The sequence below is a fragment of the Myotis lucifugus genome, unplaced genomic scaffold, assembly GCF_000147115.1.
Source record: "Myotis lucifugus unplaced genomic scaffold, Myoluc2.0 scaffold_28, whole genome shotgun sequence".
Lineage (NCBI taxonomy): Eukaryota > Metazoa > Chordata > Mammalia > Chiroptera > Vespertilionidae > Myotis > Myotis lucifugus.
This window is the reverse complement of record NW_005871076.1, coordinates 4,299,057-4,317,905: the sequence shown is the minus strand read 5'-3', so window position 1 is coordinate 4,317,905 and position 18,849 is coordinate 4,299,057. Positions and strand designations below refer to the sequence as shown.

Below are 18,849 nucleotides of genomic sequence, written 5' to 3'. Positions count from 1 at the left end.
GAATGCTGCTTTTTGTTTAAATAATTTCAGGATGGTGAGGCCTAGTTTTTGTTAATCTAATGCAGTCTATGTTTTCTGAATGAGAATAACCATTGCTCTAGACTAAAAACACCTGCCTTTCTTCCAGTTGTGGTTGGTGTTTCCCTAGGAAGGCTAAGAGTGCTTCCCACTTCTGTACACAAGGACAATCTCTTCTGCCTGATACTCCTCCCTTGTGGCTTACACATCATGCTTACACTCTCTCTCATTCCCACCTAAAACAGCCTGCACTGAAAATAATCTAAAATATAGACTCTTATTTCCCTCCCCATGCAGAGATTTGTGGGGCTTGGAAGGGCCTTCTAGCTTCATGCAACCTGCTCACCTCGGCTGGCTTTCTCCACATGGGCAAGCTCATCTGGAAACTTGAGGACATCAGGATAGTCATTCTCACATAACTCAGCCAAGAAATGCAACAATGTCATCTTCTGATCTGTGGACTTGGTGTCTCGAAGCTTGGGGAAGAGGAGAAATTGTTAGTCCTGACATTGTTAGTCCAAGATCACCTCAGGCCAACAGTAATTGTCACATTGGGCTCATAGAGGCTAGCAGCCTTCCCTTCTGTCATCTGCCTAACCCTCTGGCTCACCTTACAGAGGAAGCTGATGTTGAAGCCGAAAGCCCCGGCATTCCTGGAACCAGCATTCATAAAGTTGCCGACAAGCAGGGTAATCTCCAGGAGGTTAGAGAAGCTCTCGCTCTTCCGCACCTCCTCGCATGCGGCAGTCACGGAAACAATCTCTGGCTTGATGTTCTCCACTTGCTCGTTGAACAGTAGCTTGAAGAGGATGGCATTGAGGCGAGGCCGCAGGCGGGGCACAGTGCCCATCTGGGGGAAGACAGCACCTCTGTCAGAGCCAGCAAGGACAGAAAAATAAGAAAACACTACAGGCTTGAGTCACCTATGGGAGGATAAGAGTTCCAGAGCAGGGAGGAGAGAGAGAAAGATAGATTCAAAACAGACAAGAGGCAAGGAGCAAGTGCCCCAGCTGCTCTCGGGAGGAGGGAGTAAGGGGGTCAGAGAAGAGCCTGTCGCCACAGGCCTCACTCACCACCACGCCAAACTGCTCCGACTCTGCCAGATCATCATATTCGTCCTTCAGTTCGGAAAGCATTTTCAACTGCTCTGGCTCTGGCATCTGCTTAATAAGGTTCTGAAAGGGAGAAGGGACTGTCTCAGTGTGAGGGGGATGAGATGACAACATGAGCCTCCTGTCAGGCCCTCATTCTGTCCAAGGATCACTAAGAAGGAAACATGGGCCTGTGGGGTGGGGGGAGAGGCAGCTAGTGAGATGGCAGGACTTCTGAAAAGTAGACCAGAAACAACCTGACCACCAGAGATGGACGCTTACCCAAAGCATTCTTTAAGTCAACAATGCCAGAGGAGGATCCTTATCTTCTAAGCCAGTGGTTCTCAACCTTCCTAATGCCACGACCCTTTAATACAGTTCCTCATGTTGTGGTGACCCCCAATTTCATTGTTACAAATTGAACATAATTAAAGCATAGTGATTAATCACAAAAACAATATGTAATTATATATGTGTTTTCTGATGGTCTTAGGCGACCCCTGTGAAAGGGTTGTTCGACCCCCAAAGGGTTCGCGACCCACAGGTTGAGAACCGCTGCTCTAAGCAGAGAGGAAACGAGGCTAGTGCACAGTGATGCAAAGAGCCAGCTCCAGAACAACCACCTTGCTCCTTACCTGGATCATAGACTCAGTCAGAACAGCCTCATTCACCTCCAGGATGACATTCTTAATCTCTTGATAGGGCATGCGGAAGGAACCCAGAAAGATAGCTGCCAGAAAATGAGATACAAAGACATGTTCTCATCTCTTCCTCCTTCCAGCCCATCCACAAGCCTTTGCTGGACAATTTTCCTACCAGTGAGTGCTCTTTTGAAGTCACTATCAGAAACCTCCACCAGCTCCACTGCTTACATAGTCAGAATCCAAGTTCCTGAGTCCATCCAGTGTGTAAGGTTCCCACCTCCCAACTTTCATTAATCCCTGCACTGATGTCACATACCAGCCGCATTGTTCCAAGCACTGCATTCTACAAACACTGTGACTCTGTGCCTTTGCTCCCAGGAAGCCTCTGATCTTCTCTATATACATCAAAGACGTTCGTCCCACTCTATTTTAGTTCCACTCTCTCATGACTCCATCCTCAAAGCGACCGTTGCCTAGAAATGTTCTGATTCTTAATTTAACTGCCATATCCCATTTCCTAACAAACACTTCCTATCCTTCTAGCTCTCTTGCTCACTCATCTCTAAATGGAAGAGCCCACCCTCTCTGTCTTCCTCCTTCCCTCCCTCTCTCTCCCATTCTCTCTCTGAAGAGGGCTGATCATTCCATTTTCTCAGAATGTATCAATTCCACTTATAGTCTACCACTTCACTCTCTACTATTATTCTCATTTCTAATACCCCTATGTCTCTTCACTTGTTTCTTTCTCCTTCCAGTCCCTGGTTAATCTAGCCATCTGATTTCTCTATTCTTATACCCGGGCTGATGAACATGCATGCTAGTAAACACTGCAGGTCAGAATCTAGGAATTTGTGATGGCGCCAAGGATAGCTGAAGCCGCAGTACTGCCTAGTAATCCTTCTAGTGTCCCTAGTCCATGTTCTCCAGGCTGTCTTTGCAGCTCCATCAAAATGTCCCCATCCTCCCAATTGTCCCACCTCTTCCACATTAGTTCTAAGAAGACCTTGCTTCTCTTAAGTAAAAAATGGAAGCCACTGGTGAAATTACTTGCTCAGCTTTCTCTTATGCCACTTGCAAACTGAGCATTAGGGGCCCTCAGATGGAGGCAGACAAGACAAGGCTTGGGTAAGGACTTTGGAATCATCTAGAAGAAAACTGTGCCAACACTTCTGTAAGCTTATTAGCAACTATACCCATGTACTCATCCTTTCGGCATGTTTCACTAGAACAGGAGGTCCTAAGGATCTTTACTTCAGCTTATATACATACTCGAGTTTCTTCTATCTTTAAAAAACAAACAAAATCAAAACCCTCCCTGACCCAATATCCTTCATTATCAACTTCTTTCTTTCCTTCACTTTATAACGTTCTAAAAATGTCTATTGTCTCCCACTTCCACAGCTCTCATTTATTGTCTTGTCCCCACAGAGTCCATGAAAAGATGACAATCACTTACATACTGACTGCTCTGCCCGAACAAGCCAGCCCTCATCCTTCACATACTTCACTGTTAACAGTTCTTTCAACTCAGATTAAGCAGTACACCCTTTAGAATGATCTCTAGCATATTCCCCCAACTTGATTTAGATGACCCTTTTCCTAGTGCTCTCACAAGCACCCTAGTACCCCTCCATCACAGCACTTATCACACTGTGCTATTAGCATTATTTACTTTTCTATCTCCACCCAAAGTGTGGTTCATGAATAGGAACTATGTCCCTCTGTTTTGTATCCCCAGCACATAAGAGGCACTTAATAATACTTGAATCACTAAATTACATCTCCTAGGCCATCCTACCCTAAACTAATCTCAATCCTCTTCCTGAATTCTATTTTCCATATCGATGTCACTCAATTGGAAATAAGAATACACTACCCCACCGTCTTGTATCATTTTCTAAAATAACAATTACTCATATTTTGTTCCCAGAGATAAACCTTGGGAGGAGGAATTATGTCACATTACTTTAGTCTCCATAAAAGGACTTACCCACAGACTATTTAGTACAATTTGTTCACAATGATGTAAGATTATATAGCCAAGAATAATGTAAAGGCTTACTGCTCTCATTGTATCACTGACTTCACTTACGGGTATGTGTACTCATTATTTGTGTGACCTTTGCCAAGTCACAATAGCTCAACTTTAGTTTCTCATTTGAAAAAATGGGGACAATAGCTATATTGCATGATTGTGAGTACATTTTATGGACTATATATCCTTTCATCTCTGGAACACATGCCTTGCATGTGCCTAATAGAGCCTGCAACATGGCAGACCTTCAAATATTTGTTGAGCAAATATTTAAATCTATGTTCTTTGGGAGATCAACAGTTGAACAAAAAATGAACATGTATTCTGATCATCAAATAAGTACTACCTGTATCAACTCTGCAGAGGAGTCTCTGGCCTGAAATTCTGCCAATCACAGTTACAGGTATAAGGAGCAAGTTCAGAACAGAACTCTTTGGAGTTATTGATCTGACTCTGAGAAGTCCAGGATTTACATTATTTATCCTAAACCACAAAGTTATTTTAGATTTAACTGAAGTCAAGCCAACACCTGCATTTAAGAGGAAATACTTAAAAGAAAGTAAGAAAGAAGGAAATGTACACAGTAGCTGGAACATTTGTGGTAGATTGTCTGTGGATACAGTGGAAACAGTAAGGGCTTTGAAATAAAAAAAAATCCAAGGTTCAAATCTTCCTAGCCACGTGACTAGGCAAATTCCGAAAAATCTTAGCTTCTATTTCCTTGCCCTAAAACTCTATATTAACAATTTTGCAGAGCCATTGAAGGGATTGAACAAGATCGAAAATTCACTATGCAATGCCTGGCACACAGCAGGAACTCAACAAATGGAAGTTTCATATCAAGGGACCTTAGATCCACCAGAATTAAGCTCTTAGAAGAAATCCTTCACATTTCAGGTAGTTCAGATCATAGAGTTACTTACAGAGATTCTGGGCCGTTTTTGAATCCAACACCTTTAACTCTTTTACTTTTTTCTTTTGCACAGATTTCTTTTCTTCTCCACCTTCCTGATCTTTCTTGGCTAGAAAGGGAAAGATTAGAAAAGCAACATTAAGGACAAATAACATCTGTGCCTTAATGAACTAGTGTTCCATCCTGGAAAGGCCCCTCTCATCCTATTAACAATGGTCTCCTATTATATTCCTTCAAGGCAAACCTCCTCTTTAACCAACCACCCTTCATCACTGACTTCCCCCTCCAACTATAAAAAATAATCTCATTTTCATTTTTAATAGTTATCAATAATGCTTTCCCACCCACATCTTATCTACTTGTAGGGAGTAGCAAACTTTCTGTAAAGGACCAATTTTGTAAATATTTTAGGTTTTGCAGACCATATGGTCTGTCTCAGGTCTGCCACTATAGCATGAAAGCACTCATAGACAATACATACACAATATGGTTGTGTTCCAATAAAACTTTATTCACAAAAACAGGTGGTCAGCTTGAGGGGCTATAGTTTGCCAACCCGTGTACACAAAACTCAGAGTTTATTCTTGTATTATATTTATTAATTATTGTATTATTTTCCATATGAACTGTAAACCTACAACTATAAACCCCTGTGTATGTGTATATGAGAGGAAGAGAGAGAGAGAAAACATTTCACCCAAAAACAGAATAAACATTTTTTTCAAGTGCTCACTGAACATCCATATCCAAGAAAGACCATATCTGTGCCATAAAAATCAATAAGATAGATAAACATCTAGGAAGACTAACCAAGATAAACAGAGAGAAGACAGGAATGAAATGGAATACCACTTCAGGTCCTGAAGCCATGAGAAGGATAATAAGGGAATACCACAAACAACTTTGTACTCGTAAATTGGACAACTTACAAGAAGTGAACCAATTCCTCAAAAAACAAAAACTACCAAAAGTCAACCAAGATGAAGTAGATAACTCAAACACTACTTGAAACCACTTAAAAAACTGAATTCATAATTTAAAAAGGTTCCTGAGAAGGAAATCTCCTGGCCAAGAAGATTCCACTAGAGAATTCTACCAAACATTTAAAGAAAATTAATGCAATTTTACACAATCTCTCCCAGAAAACAGGAGGGAACACTTCCCACTTCATTTTATGAATGCCATTGAATTATTAACTTTAAACAGTTAATTTTATGTTATGTGAATTTCATCTCAATAAAAGAATTGGTAATTGTTTAAGATATTAAAAATCACTAATTAAATCAGTGAAATTTGAATATGGATTTGTATTAGATGACAGTAATATATCAACAATAAATTTTCTAAATGTGATAACTGAACTGTGGTTATGGAAAAGAATGTCCTTGTATTTGGGAAAGGCATACTGAAGAATCTACACTAATAAAAGAGAAAGATGCAAATTGACCATACCTTCACGACACCCACCAGCCAATTAGGAGTATGCAAATTAACCCAACAAAGCCGGCGGGTTAATTTGCATATGCAGAGTGGCCGGGGGCGGGGCGGGACGCAGGCATTCTGCACTGCCCCAGCTGCTCTGGGCCTCTGGGCAGCGTGGGAAGGCGGAAAGGTGGCTCCAGCCAGAGCGAAGGCAGTACTGGCAGCCAGGGGAAGGAAGGCAAAATGTGGCTCTTGAGCCACTTGCGGCTTTTTGGCCCCTTGAGTGTGGCTCTTCCTAAGCCTTAGGAGTACCCTAATTAAGTTAATAACAATGTACCTACCTATACAGTTTAAGTTTAAAAAATTTGGCTCTCAAAAGAAATTTCAATCGTTGTACTGTTGATATTTGGCTCTGTTGACTAATTTAGTTTGCTGACCACTGCCCTAGTGCGTATAGCCCTTCTCCTTGAGTGTGAGTGAACCTGACCTACTCTGGTTAGCCCTTTTAAACAAGGGTTTAGAGATCAGAGATAAGAGAAGTCAGAGAGAGTCAAAGCTCCAGCAGACACTCTCCTGCTGTTCTTGGAGAAGCAAACTGGCATGCTGTGGAGAAGGCCATATGGCAGGGCATAGTGGGAAGCCTCTAAGAGCTGAGAACAGCCCCTACCTGATGACCAACAAGAAAACAGGAATCTATGTCCTAAAATCATAAGGAACTGGATTCAACCAAACACATGAGCTTGGAAGAGGACACTGAGCTCCAAAAAGCAATGTGGCCCAGCCAGAACCTTGATTTCAGTTTGGTGTGACCTTCAGCAAAGGATTCAGCTAACTTGGATCCATGGAAACTGTGAGATAATACATTTATGTTGTTTTAAGCCACTCTTCGTGATAATTTGTTACACAGCAATAGAAAATAAAAAACATTAAAAAAATTGACAAACTGGATTTCATCACAATTAAAAACTTTTCTTTGAAAGACACTATTAAGAAATGAACGAACAAGCCACAGACTGGGAAAAAATGCTTGCAAAACATGTTTGGTAAAAGACTAGTACCCAAAACATATAAAAAATTTTCATAACTCATCCATAAGAAAACAAAACCAATTTTTAAAAACAAGCAAAAGATTTGGGCAAACACTTCACCAAAGAAGACATAGATGGTAAGTAAGCACATGGAAGGATGCTCAACATCACTAAGTCTTTAGGACTATGTATCAGGAATTAAAACTAAACCCTAACCCATTAGAATCACTAAAATTAAAAAGCAAAACTGATGATACTAAGTGCTGGATGCAAAATACCTGCAAATCTCACACACTGCTAATAGAAATGAAAAAAAAAAAAAAAACCACACAAAACAGGACATAAAAACAAAACAAAAAAAATAGTACAGCTACTTTGGAAAACAGTTTGCCAGTTTCTTATACAGTCAAATATACATTTATTGTAGCATATGACCCAACAATCCCATTCCTATATATTTGCCCATGAAAACTGAAAACAAATACGTCCATACAAAATCTTATATGCAACTGTTTCTATTGGCTTTATTCATAATTGCCAAAAACTAGATCCAACCCAAATGTCCATCAACTAGTAAATAGATATAATACCCAACAATAAAAAGGAATGAACATGAGTACCACATATGGACAAATCTCAAATACATTAAGATAGGTGAAAGAATACACCCCTAAAAGGCTACTTAGTGTATGACTCCATTTATATGACATTCTGGAAAAGACAAAACTCTAGGGACAGAAAACAGATTAGTGGTTGCCAGGTCTGGTGGTCAGGAGAGAGAATAAACAAATGGGCAGGAGAGAATTTTTTAGAGTAATGAAAATGTTCTCTATCATGCTTGTGATAGTTATATGGCTGTATACATGTCAAAAATCATGTAACTGCACACATAAAAAGGGTAAATTTTACTATATGCAAATTATACTTTAATAAACCTGAATAAACATATTGTATCTTCGAGTCAATAAAATACAGTAAATAGGTCTTCAATAATTATGAGTGAGATTGATAGAAGAACATGTGAAGTTCTTAATAATGAATTAAAAAGTAGAGAGATTCCATAAATAAATACAAAACATTTAGTACATGCTAAAGTAGAAATTTAGATCAATGAAAAAAGAATGGTCTAATCTAGGGTTGGTAAAGACCAGAAAGTAAATATTTTAGACTTTGTGGGCTATACTGTTTAAGTTGCAACTACTCAACTCTGCTGGTGTAGTATGAAAGAAATCATAGACAATATGTAATCAAATGGGCATGGCTGTGTTCCAATAAAACTTTATTAACAAAAATGGGGTGGCCATAGTTTGCTGACTCCAGGTCTAACCAACAGCATTGGAAAAATTGACTCTTCATTTTGAAGAAGAATAATTAGATATTAACTTTATGCTATTCATAAAAATAAATTCCAGATATATTAAACATCTAAATGTTAAAAATAGAAGTACAATTCTGAAAAAATGAAAAATTCCCTAATAAACACAAAATCAAGATGGTACAAAGTAAAAGACAGACTGATTTGATTACATGACATTTTAATTGTTCAATGTTGTGAAAATCATCATAGAAAATATGAAAAGAAATGAGAATTTCCATTTCTAGTAATGGAGTCAAATCTCCTGTGAAACACATTTTACAATGCTGGTGTAATGTTTTAAAAAAATCACTCTAAAAGCATGGAAGGACTGACAAGATAATGAACTACTGCCAAAGAGGTAAGCAAAACACTGGAGCACTGTCCCAATGCCAGTTTGATGGCTTCATGCGCTAAGGATGGACAGGGGTCAAGGTCCAGTTTCTGCCTAATGTGGAGACTCTCACATCAGACTCTCTCTTCATTAGCTAAGAACCCAAAAGGCTACATCCTCAGAGTAAAAGTGAACACAATAGGCTTGCAGTTGGAAGCCCTAGAAAGCCTATATTCTAGAACATAGGGAACCAGAGATAGATCAAGCCTTTCCAAAACCACAAACATTGGCACAGCTCACTCACTTGACTGGATTAAGGTGATCAGCTCCCACTCTCATCTGTTTAGAGAGGAAAAACCAAATAGGAACAGACCCAGGAATGATCCAGACATTGAAACTAGCCAACAAGGATTTTAAAGTAAATATAGTTAATATGTTTAAGTATATAGAGCAGTGGTTCTCAACCTTCCTAATGCCGCGATCCTTTAATACAGTTCCTCATGTTGTGGTGACCCCCAATTTCATTGTTACAAATTGAACATAATTAAAGCATAGTGATTAATCACAAAAACAATATGTAATTATATATGTGTTTTCTGATGGTCTTAGGTGACCCCTGTGAAAGGGTCGTTTGACCCCCAAAGGGCTCCTGACCCACAGGTTCAGAACCGCTGATATAGAGGGAAAAATAAAAATAGATGAAGATGGAGAAGTTCACCAGAGAAATGAAATTTATTTAAAAAAATAAATCAATGCACATTCTAGAATTAAAGATTATTATAACTGAAATTAAGAGCTTGATAACTGGGTTTAACAGGAGACACAGTAGACGTTAGTGAATTGGAAGACAGATTAAAAAAAAAAAGATACAAACTAAAGTACAGGGATAAAAGATGAAAAGCAACAAAAAAGAGTGTAAGGGACATGTGAAAAGGAGCAACATATAAGTAACTGGAGGCCCAGAAAGAGAAGAATTAGACAGAAGCAGTTAACAACATAGCAGTATGCATGTAAAAATTTGTTAAGAGGGTAGGTCTCAGATTAAGTGTTCTTACCACAAAAAAACAGAAACAAGGGGATATAAGAAATCTTTCGGAGGTGGATATGTTTATTACCTTCATTGTGGTGATATCACAAATGTGTACATTTGTCTAAACTCATCAAAATGCATATATTAAATACCAGTATGTGCACATTTTTGTATACTAAATATCTATACTAATAAAAGGGTAATATGCTAATTAAACTGGATAGACCGGACGTCTTCTGGACGTCCTTCCTGACAAAGCAGGGGGCGTGGCCAGCCTGCAAACCACCCACGGCCCCTGGGTTTGGCTCGTGGATAGAGCATTAGGCCCAGTGGGATCGGGCCTAAACGGCAGTCAGACATCCCTTGAGGGGTCCCAGGTTGGAGAGGGTGCAGGCCGGGCTGAAGGACACACCCCTCACCGCCATGCACGAATTTTGTGCACTGGGCCTCTAGTAAGGCAAGAAAAAGAAACACAAATTCTAAGAATTAGAAAGGAAGAAATAACTCATTTGAAGATGATGATTGTCAGTATAAAAACAATCTAAACAAATCTATGTATAAATTATGAGCAAATAAACAAAAAGAAGTAAAAAATAATCATGTAAAATATGAAATATCTAGAAATAAATTTAATAAAAGTTGTGCAAGACCCCTCACTATGGAGGAATATAGCTTTATTGAAAAACATTAAAAATGGTAAGTAAATATAGATGGATAATTCATAGATTAAAAAGACTTGATAATGTTAAAAGGTCAATTCTTTCCAGATTGCTTTATATAGTCAAGAGAATAAAAATCCCAACAGGTTCCTGTTTTTGTTTTCTTCAGGTTTTTTTTTTAAGTTGACAAGCTGATTCAAAAATTTGTATGGAAATACAAAGGGCCAAGAAGAGCTAGGACATTCATGAGAAAGCAGCAAAAAATGGGAGATAGCAACATATATTATAAAATCATAATAATCAAGATCATGTGGTATCAGCATTGAAATAGACAAGATGACCAAAAGAAGAGAGTACAATCTAGAAAACAGACCCATGCATAAAGGCTCTTGATATAGCAGACTGAACATGTCAATGACTGGGAAAAGAACATACTTCCCAATAAATGGAACTGGAACTAAGTGTCCATATGAAAAAAAAAAGAAATTGTATTCAAATGCAAAGAAATCAATTAAAAACCTTTCTGTGAAAGGCAAAACTATAGGATTAATTATCTTAGTGACTACAAGATTTCTTAAACAAGATACAATATATATTAGTCTTAAAGGAAAAGAGTGATAAATCTAAGCACTTTTTCATAAAAAACTTCTGTTCACCAAGACACTATAAAAAAAAGGTGAAAAGACAAGCTAGAGAGTCAGAGAAGATGTTTGTGATACACTTAAGTGACAAACAATATCTAGAATATATAAAGAATTCCTTTTGTTTGGAATATCACCATTTGCAACCCTAATGAACTAATAGACCTATGCACTGAAAATCAATAGCTGCTAACATCACAGAGGGACAACCAGTCATTATGTGCCCTCTGAAGAGAAACCTAATTCCTATTATGAAGTCTTGGCAAAAAGACAAATAGAGCCTGATTCTCACTGAACCTCTAGATTCAATTACCAATTTACAGTAAATAAAGGACACAGAAACTACATCAGGGGAATACAATTACAAAATCCATATTATGGGAAACTCCATGGGACAAGTGATATAGTTTTTACAACAAATGAATTTTAAGAAAAAGAAAAAGAAGAAGAACCTATAGATTAAGAGAGACAAAAATGACATTTTAAAATACAAGCAAAACTAAGTTATAGTGTTCAGTAATATAAACTTGGGCGATAAAAAATAAAGAAGTGATTGCCAATCAGGACAGTGATTTCTCTTAAGAGGGGGAAAAGCATGGGGGTTCCTAGGTTTTCTATCTCCTGACATGTGGCGTTTACAAGGGTCTTCACCTTGTAATAATTCAAAGTTGTATATCTGCTCTATGTAGCTTTCTGTATTTTTATTATATTTAACAATAAAAAGTTTAAACATGAAAAGAATACCTAGCTCAACGGGTATGGCTCAGTGCTGTGTCAACCCATGCACCAAGAGGTCACACGCCTGGGTTGTGGGCTCGATCCCAAGTAGGGGGCATGCAGGAGGCAGCCAATCGATGTTTTTCTCTCATTGATGTGTCTCTCTCTCTCTCTCTCTCTCTTTCCAAAATTCAATAAAAATATATTTTAAAAAAAGAAGACGACCTAAAAATTAGATAATGATAATTTGGAGGAGAAAAGGGAAGGGTAGTAAGAGAAGTATCATCCTCACTTTTCTAGCAGGGAGGCAATCGATAAAAAATCTTCCATTTATAAATCTTCCATTCAAGAAAAATAGGCAAAAGTATATTATTTTTTAAAGTATTACTATACAACAGAGAATGACTATCACCGAGACTGATAAAAAATTTTTTTAAAGAAGGGGTTAGCATTCCAGGTAAGAGATGAGGGAATGACAAGGTTATAGCAGGGCTGAAGACAGACATAAATAGATGGATTTGAGAATTACCTCATAAAAAAAATCAAACAGGCTTGGTGTAGACAAATACTGCATTCAAAGTGGTATGAGTCAACAATACTGAAGGAACTAATGCATTGTAAGAGCAAGCAAACAAGTAAATACGTTGTGCATAACAGGAGCCAGGTAAAAGGAAACCATGGTGTTAAGTGAGGATAGTGGTTATTGTAGGTCAGGGGCGGGAGGATTAAGTCATCAGTTGTAACTGAAGTGGACACAAGGAATTTCTAGTTCTTAGTAATGTTCTGTTTCTTGATCTGGGTGCTGATTGCATGGATATAAATTTCATTTTTAATTTTGTGAAAATTCATTGACTCGTACACATGATTTGTACACTTCAACTTGAAATAAAGAAGAAAAAATACACACACGATTTTGATTATAAATACTACATATACAGTATAAGTAAAGACTACAAGAGAACATGGACAAATCGATTTGTTAAAGGTAGTGAGACAGTATATTATGTGTACATTTTTTTAAGCTGTCACCCACCAGGGAACTAAGAAAGAGAAAACAGGCATGGGTCTGGATACCACCTATAACAGTTTCATATCCTTAGACAGCTGGCTGTGGTTCTGCTTTCACACTGGGTTGGGGGAGGGAGGGACCCCAAGGACAACCAGCTATAGAGTCAAATGTAGAACCCATAGGATACTCCCATTAGCAGCTGTCTCAGCCCTGTTAGAGGAATGGTGCATTAATTCAGCATACAATTTTATAGCATTTAACATATAACCTATCAATGCTTGGGTTTCAGCCTCATTTTGCCAGAGCAAGGATGCAGAAGTAGGTACAGACAGCTTCTTAGCACAGAGGAAAGGAGGAGAATCTCATTTGCAAATGTCTGTGACTCTCTGCTGAGAATACAGAAAAGAGACCCTTATCACTCAGTTGACTCTTTGGTAAAAAGGTGAGTTAGTGCCAGGGTTTCTAGCACGTTTCTAGCTGCTGCAATCCTGACCTCTTCAGCAGATTCAAAGCACTTTTGCTAATGGGAACTACGGCTTCCAAAATGGCACACAGCCAATCTAGTCTCCAAGGACCAGACTTCACAAGTGCCCTGCCAGCCTTGCCAAGAGTTCAGACCCTGCCACTTCCCTTCTGTAACCTGTGCCCTTCCCAGGAGCAAGGGAACAGACTGCCTGCTGTGACTGCTAAAACTCAGAGTCACTGACCCATTTCGGGAGCGGGAGAATTGAGCATCAAGCAAGAGCTTTCATCTCATCATGTGTATGTAAGTCAAACTCAGGGGTAATCTCCAAAAAGGTCATGGGGAAGAGTTGGGATGTTATAATGCTGAAGCCATGGAAGAATTTTCAAACATACCCACCCCCAAAATTATATTTTTTTCTTTTTATAAAACAGTTTATGAAGTGCTGCTAACTCATTAGGTCTGATCAGGGAGACAGTGGTGGGAAGACCAAGCAGAGGATCTGAAATCACCCTAAGGATGCAGCTATTACACAGCACATAAATCCAGTGTCCCAAAGCTTAACAAGTCTTTAATTCCTAGGAAAGACCATGGTCCACTTCAACCATGTTCTCTATTAACAGAAGTCTGCAAACTTTTCTAAAGACTTTGGACAACAGGCCACCATGTCAGGAGAAATAAGCCACTTTCGCCCTACCTAGCTCAGTGATGGCGAACCTATGACACGCGTATCAGAGGTGACACACGAACTCATTTTTTTGGTTGACTTTTCTTTGTTAAATGGCATTTAAATATATAAAATAAATATCAAAAATGTAAGTCTTTGTTTTACTATGGTTGCAAATATCAAAAAATTTCTATCTGTGACATGGCACCAGAGTTAAGTTAGGGTTTTTCAAAATGCTGACACGCCGAGCTCAAAAGGTTTGCCATCACAGCCCTAGTTGGTTTGGCTCATGGATAGAGCATCGGCCTGTGGACCGAAGGGTCCTGGGTTCGATTCCAGTCAAGGGCATGTACCTCGGTTGCAGGCTCCTCCCCAGTCCAAGCCCTGGTTGAAAATCGTGCAGGAGGCAACCAATCGATGTGTTTCTTGCACATTGATATTTCTCTCTGTCTTTCCCTCTCTCTAAAAATCAATGGAAAAATATCCTCGGGTGAGGATTTAAAAAAAAAAAAAATGAGCCACTGTTCCAGTAAGAGACTCCAGTCCTTCCTCCACCTGAAGGCTGCAGAGCATCGCCCTTCACTTCCTCTGCCATCACCTCAGGGAAAACCCTAAAGATGGGAGGCTCTGCTCTATGAAGAAGAGAAGTCTGGCTCTGTATCTTCCATGTCCTAACCTGAGAGATCCTACCTATTTCCTTAAGAAATCAAGTCTATAAATAAATTGCAAGATTAAAAAATGAGGACAGCACAAAGTGGAGAGGGAAATATAGACACATCAACCAAGTGCAATGTATAAATTTTGTTAGGCTCTGATTCAAATGAACAAATGATTAAAAAAACTAGTACTATACGATAACGAGAAATTTAAACATTTTAATATCTAATGATATTTTTTAAAGCCCTTATTTTTTTATACACATTCTGAACTACTTACAAATTAAATGACATGACTAACTATGACATATTTTAAAATAACTGGGATGGCAAGGAGGGGGCTGATGCAGGTAGATAAACAAGAGTGGCCATGAGTTAATTTCTAAACTTGGGTAATGGAAACACAGATATTCATACTATGCCATATATATATAGTATATGTGTTTGTTTTTTTGTTGTTTTTTTTTTAAATATATTTTATTGATTTTTTACAGAGAGGAAGGGAGAGGGATAGAGAGTCAGAAACATCGATGAGAGAGAAACATCGACCAGCTGCCTCCTGCACATCTCCCACTGGGGATGTGCCCGCAACCAACGTACGTGCCCTTGACCGGAATCGAACCCGGGACCTTTCAGTCCGCAGGCCGACGCTCCATCCACTGAGCCAAACCGGTTTCGGCTATGTGTTTGTTTTTAATCCTCACCCCAGGGTATTTTTTGCCATTGATTTTTTTAGAGAGAGGGGAAGGGAGGAGAGCAAGGGGAGAGAGAAACATCAATGTGAGAGAGACACATCAATTGGTTGCCTGCTATATGTGCTCCGACAGGGGCTGGGGGACAAACCTGCAACCGAGGTGCATGCCCTTTGCTGGGAATCAAACCAACAACCCTTTGGTCCAAGGGTCGATGCTCTAAATGCTGAGCCAAACCGGCCAGGGCTGTTTCTTTTTTTTTTTTAATTTTCAACATAAAAACTTTTTTAAAAGATTGTTTTCCTAGAGTCATCAAGGTATCTAACTCTTTTCAGACAACTAAGTGAAAAGGCCTTTTCTTGGGCTGGAGAGAGGGGGTGGGTGGAGGTGAAAGAGGGTACAGGGGGATAAATGGTGATGGATAAAATAATAATAACATAAAATTTTAAAAGGCCCTTTCTTCTTAGCTGATCCTATAATTGAGAATACCATCCTAAACATCTCTGTAATAAAAACCACCTACACCCGGGCTTAGATTCTCAGTGAGACAGGGGATGCTCTGCCTGCTGTCAGAGACTAGCCCCTGTCACTGTTAGGTGTCCAGCAGCCAGTAGCCACTTGCTCTTTGCTCAGCTGGCAGGGACTTGCTGCATCTATTGCTCAGGATGCAGGCAGCCTGCAGCAAGGGAAGTCCCTGGTGATCCAGTGCTGAGTAAAGGAGTGTGTGGAGTGCCTCCCTCCCAGTCTCACCCCTCCCTTGCCGCACTCTTTTTTTCCTGCGTCACCAACACAAAATGGAGTTAGCTGGAAACAAAAACAATTTGTCTAAAATGGCTGCATGCTGCAGGGAGTGCCGGGCAATAAAGCGAAGGGAAAGGGCACCCCCTGCTGTCCAACAGAGGGACCCCGTTTTGCTTTCTTCATCATTTTTTAATATGTCAAAACAATCTGACAGAGTCCAAGCTAATTTTGTCATGAATCTTGATCCCATGTTGAATTCTAAAATCAAAGAATAGAAATTGAGGCACAAGAAGGAAAAATAATCTTTAGCTTCTAAAGACTAAGAATAGTCAAGGCAGAGTCAGCAGCCTGAATCACAGTTATTGCTTGGTTATAATTGGGAACAGAGTTAGTTTCTAAGGCCCACAGGACGGAAGGGAGGTCCTGCTTTGCACAGTATTCCCCAACTTCAGTAATGAGCTAAGGGCCTCCGGAGTCCCGCAGTTATAGCCATCACTTCCCCAGGAATTCCTGTAGCAGGCTTCTCTCAATGAAGACCACAAACAGGAAATGGAGGCAGGGGGAGTAGCCTGACATCCTGAAAACTAAGTGCTTAAGAATTGCAGGTGGGAGTAAGTACAGTAGGAAAAAGGACTTTGGTACCTAATGCCAGTTACATCTGCCGAGCTGAAAGATTCAGGCTGAGCTACAAAGCACTCCACCTAACCTTAATTCTCACTCACTTACTCAGGACCACACTACTTCCTCTGCCCAAGACAAAGCCTGCGGCATTTGTCCCTATTCATTAGGGAACATAATCATATGCTACACCGCCCTCGAGTAAGCCAAGTACCGTATGACTAAAAGAGAACACAGGAGAAAGGTGGGAAAAGCACAAACATGCTTAAAATTCTGTGGGTACAAGTCACCACTGTTTCTGCTACTTAAATAAAGCAGCAAAATATCCAGAAAGGGAGATAACTGCAGTACATGTAATACATATGAGCACAGAATCAAAATAGGAAGTTTAAAAAAAAAGTGGACTTTGGTACCACTGTCGTTCTCGCTGAAGAAATAGGGTCTTTGTGGAAGAGTCCTAGATCTCCCCCGCATATCTAAATGAGTAGAACCCTTAGTAAGATCCCTAGGAAATAACAACAAACTTTCTGTGAGGGTAACAGCTCTGGAATCACGAAGTCCACCCAGCATACAATAAGCCATGTCTGTTAAGTTCTACCCGAGTTCTCTGATTCTGGGAAGAGGACAGAACATGAAAGTGCTACCATGTGCTAATGTAAGAAGCTGCCCAGGTGGAGGATTTCTACTTTATATTCCTCATAGCTGTAATGTACATGAGAGAAAAATTCAGCCCCTCACAGCCATTTGTAGGTATACCTCACAGGAGGGGAAAACAGACAGCATACCAAATGAACAGCTGTTATCCCTGCCCAAAGGTAACCAGATGCCCACCACTGGCCTCTTGGCCAAAACAGATAGGCATCTGCTAAATTGCACAGAACTACATCATTGGATGTGCACACTGTAAGGAGGGATGGAGCAAATTGGCAGAAATGGATAAACCTGAAGCATAGGAACAAAGCCAGACAGAATTCCAAAGCAACAAGAACCAGGAAGAGTGGGACACGATGGGATTCTGAAAGGGTGGGGGCAAAGCAGTATTAGAAATCCAGGCACTTCTCAAAGCATGGCTCATTCAGACAATACAGTCACTGAATTTCTCACACTTTCCCAGCACACCCAGGAAGGTGACTCAATGAGGGAGTGCTAAGAGATCAGCTTTAGAGATCTGGGTGGGTAGGGACTGAAGGACAGTCAGTGCCCCGAGCAAGTCAGCAAAAGGGTAGGACAGACAGGTTTATGCAAGGAACAGCAGGCTAGAGGGCAGGGAAAAAGGCATCAAATTAAGGTACTAGGAATAAAGTCTTTCCTTTCTTAAAAAATGGATCAGGATCTAAATAAGGTCCAAACACTGCAACTGACTGACATGTTTAAAAATTCTATTTTAATCTCTATGTTCTCCTTGATCTCATTTTTTACCTTGACATCTACTTTTTGAAGAAATCAGGACACTGCCTTCTGGTGAAAAGCAAAGCCTACTGGAGCAGTGCCATGCCAGTCCCCAAACGCAGGCACCTCAGGTTTCTCTAAACATGCCTGCCTTCTTACCATTCCGTTTCACTAAATGCTGAATTCTGCGTCCAACAGATCTGGGGTCCAATTCTGGCTTGATATTTACTTGCTATGAGATCTTAATAAGCAAAGGACATTAATTCTGTACCTGGTATGTCTCAGCTATAAAATGAAGGTAATACCTATTAGGCAGCGTTGTTTTAATAATTAGAAATCATAGGTGATAAGCTCCTATCACAGTCTCTGACATTAAATAGGTATTTTTGAATAAGACAGAATGAGAAGGCAAAATACTTTCATCTTTTTTAGGTGCTTAAAGCATTTTTAATCTGCTGTCTCACCCACACCCACCTAAATACTGAATAAACTGCAGATTTCTAAGTCATTCTCTGTAACAAAGGATCCTAGAAATACCCTCCATTTTATTCAGGGGACTGGGAGGGGAATAGTGTAAAAGTGGAACAAAGAGAACAGATGGAATAAACACCCAGCCCCCAGCCTAAGTCTGCAGCTGCAGCTGCTGGTTTTCGTCATATTGCTGTATTTTTCCCTTCTTTGTTCCTAAGGTGGAAGCCAGGAAAGGGTGGGGAAAGAGAGGGGGAGGA

General features: G+C 39.8%; 1 protein-coding gene across 1 annotated transcript in view; it reads right to left on the bottom strand.

Moving 5' to 3' along the window:
- Nucleotides 1-18,849, bottom strand: part of DIAPH1 (diaphanous related formin 1) — a 63,455-nt gene that overhangs the window by 11,732 nt on the left and 32,874 nt on the right. Inside the window, exons 19-23 of the mRNA XM_006086437.2 lie at nucleotides 4,712-4,810; nucleotides 1,745-1,839; nucleotides 1,092-1,193; nucleotides 629-868; nucleotides 365-494 (exon numbers count right to left, since the gene is read on the bottom strand). Coding sequence (XP_006086499.2) covers nucleotides 365-494; nucleotides 629-868; nucleotides 1,092-1,193; nucleotides 1,745-1,839; nucleotides 4,712-4,810 — 666 coding nt within the window. The remainder of the gene's footprint in view (nucleotides 1-364; nucleotides 495-628; nucleotides 869-1,091; nucleotides 1,194-1,744; nucleotides 1,840-4,711; nucleotides 4,811-18,849) is intronic.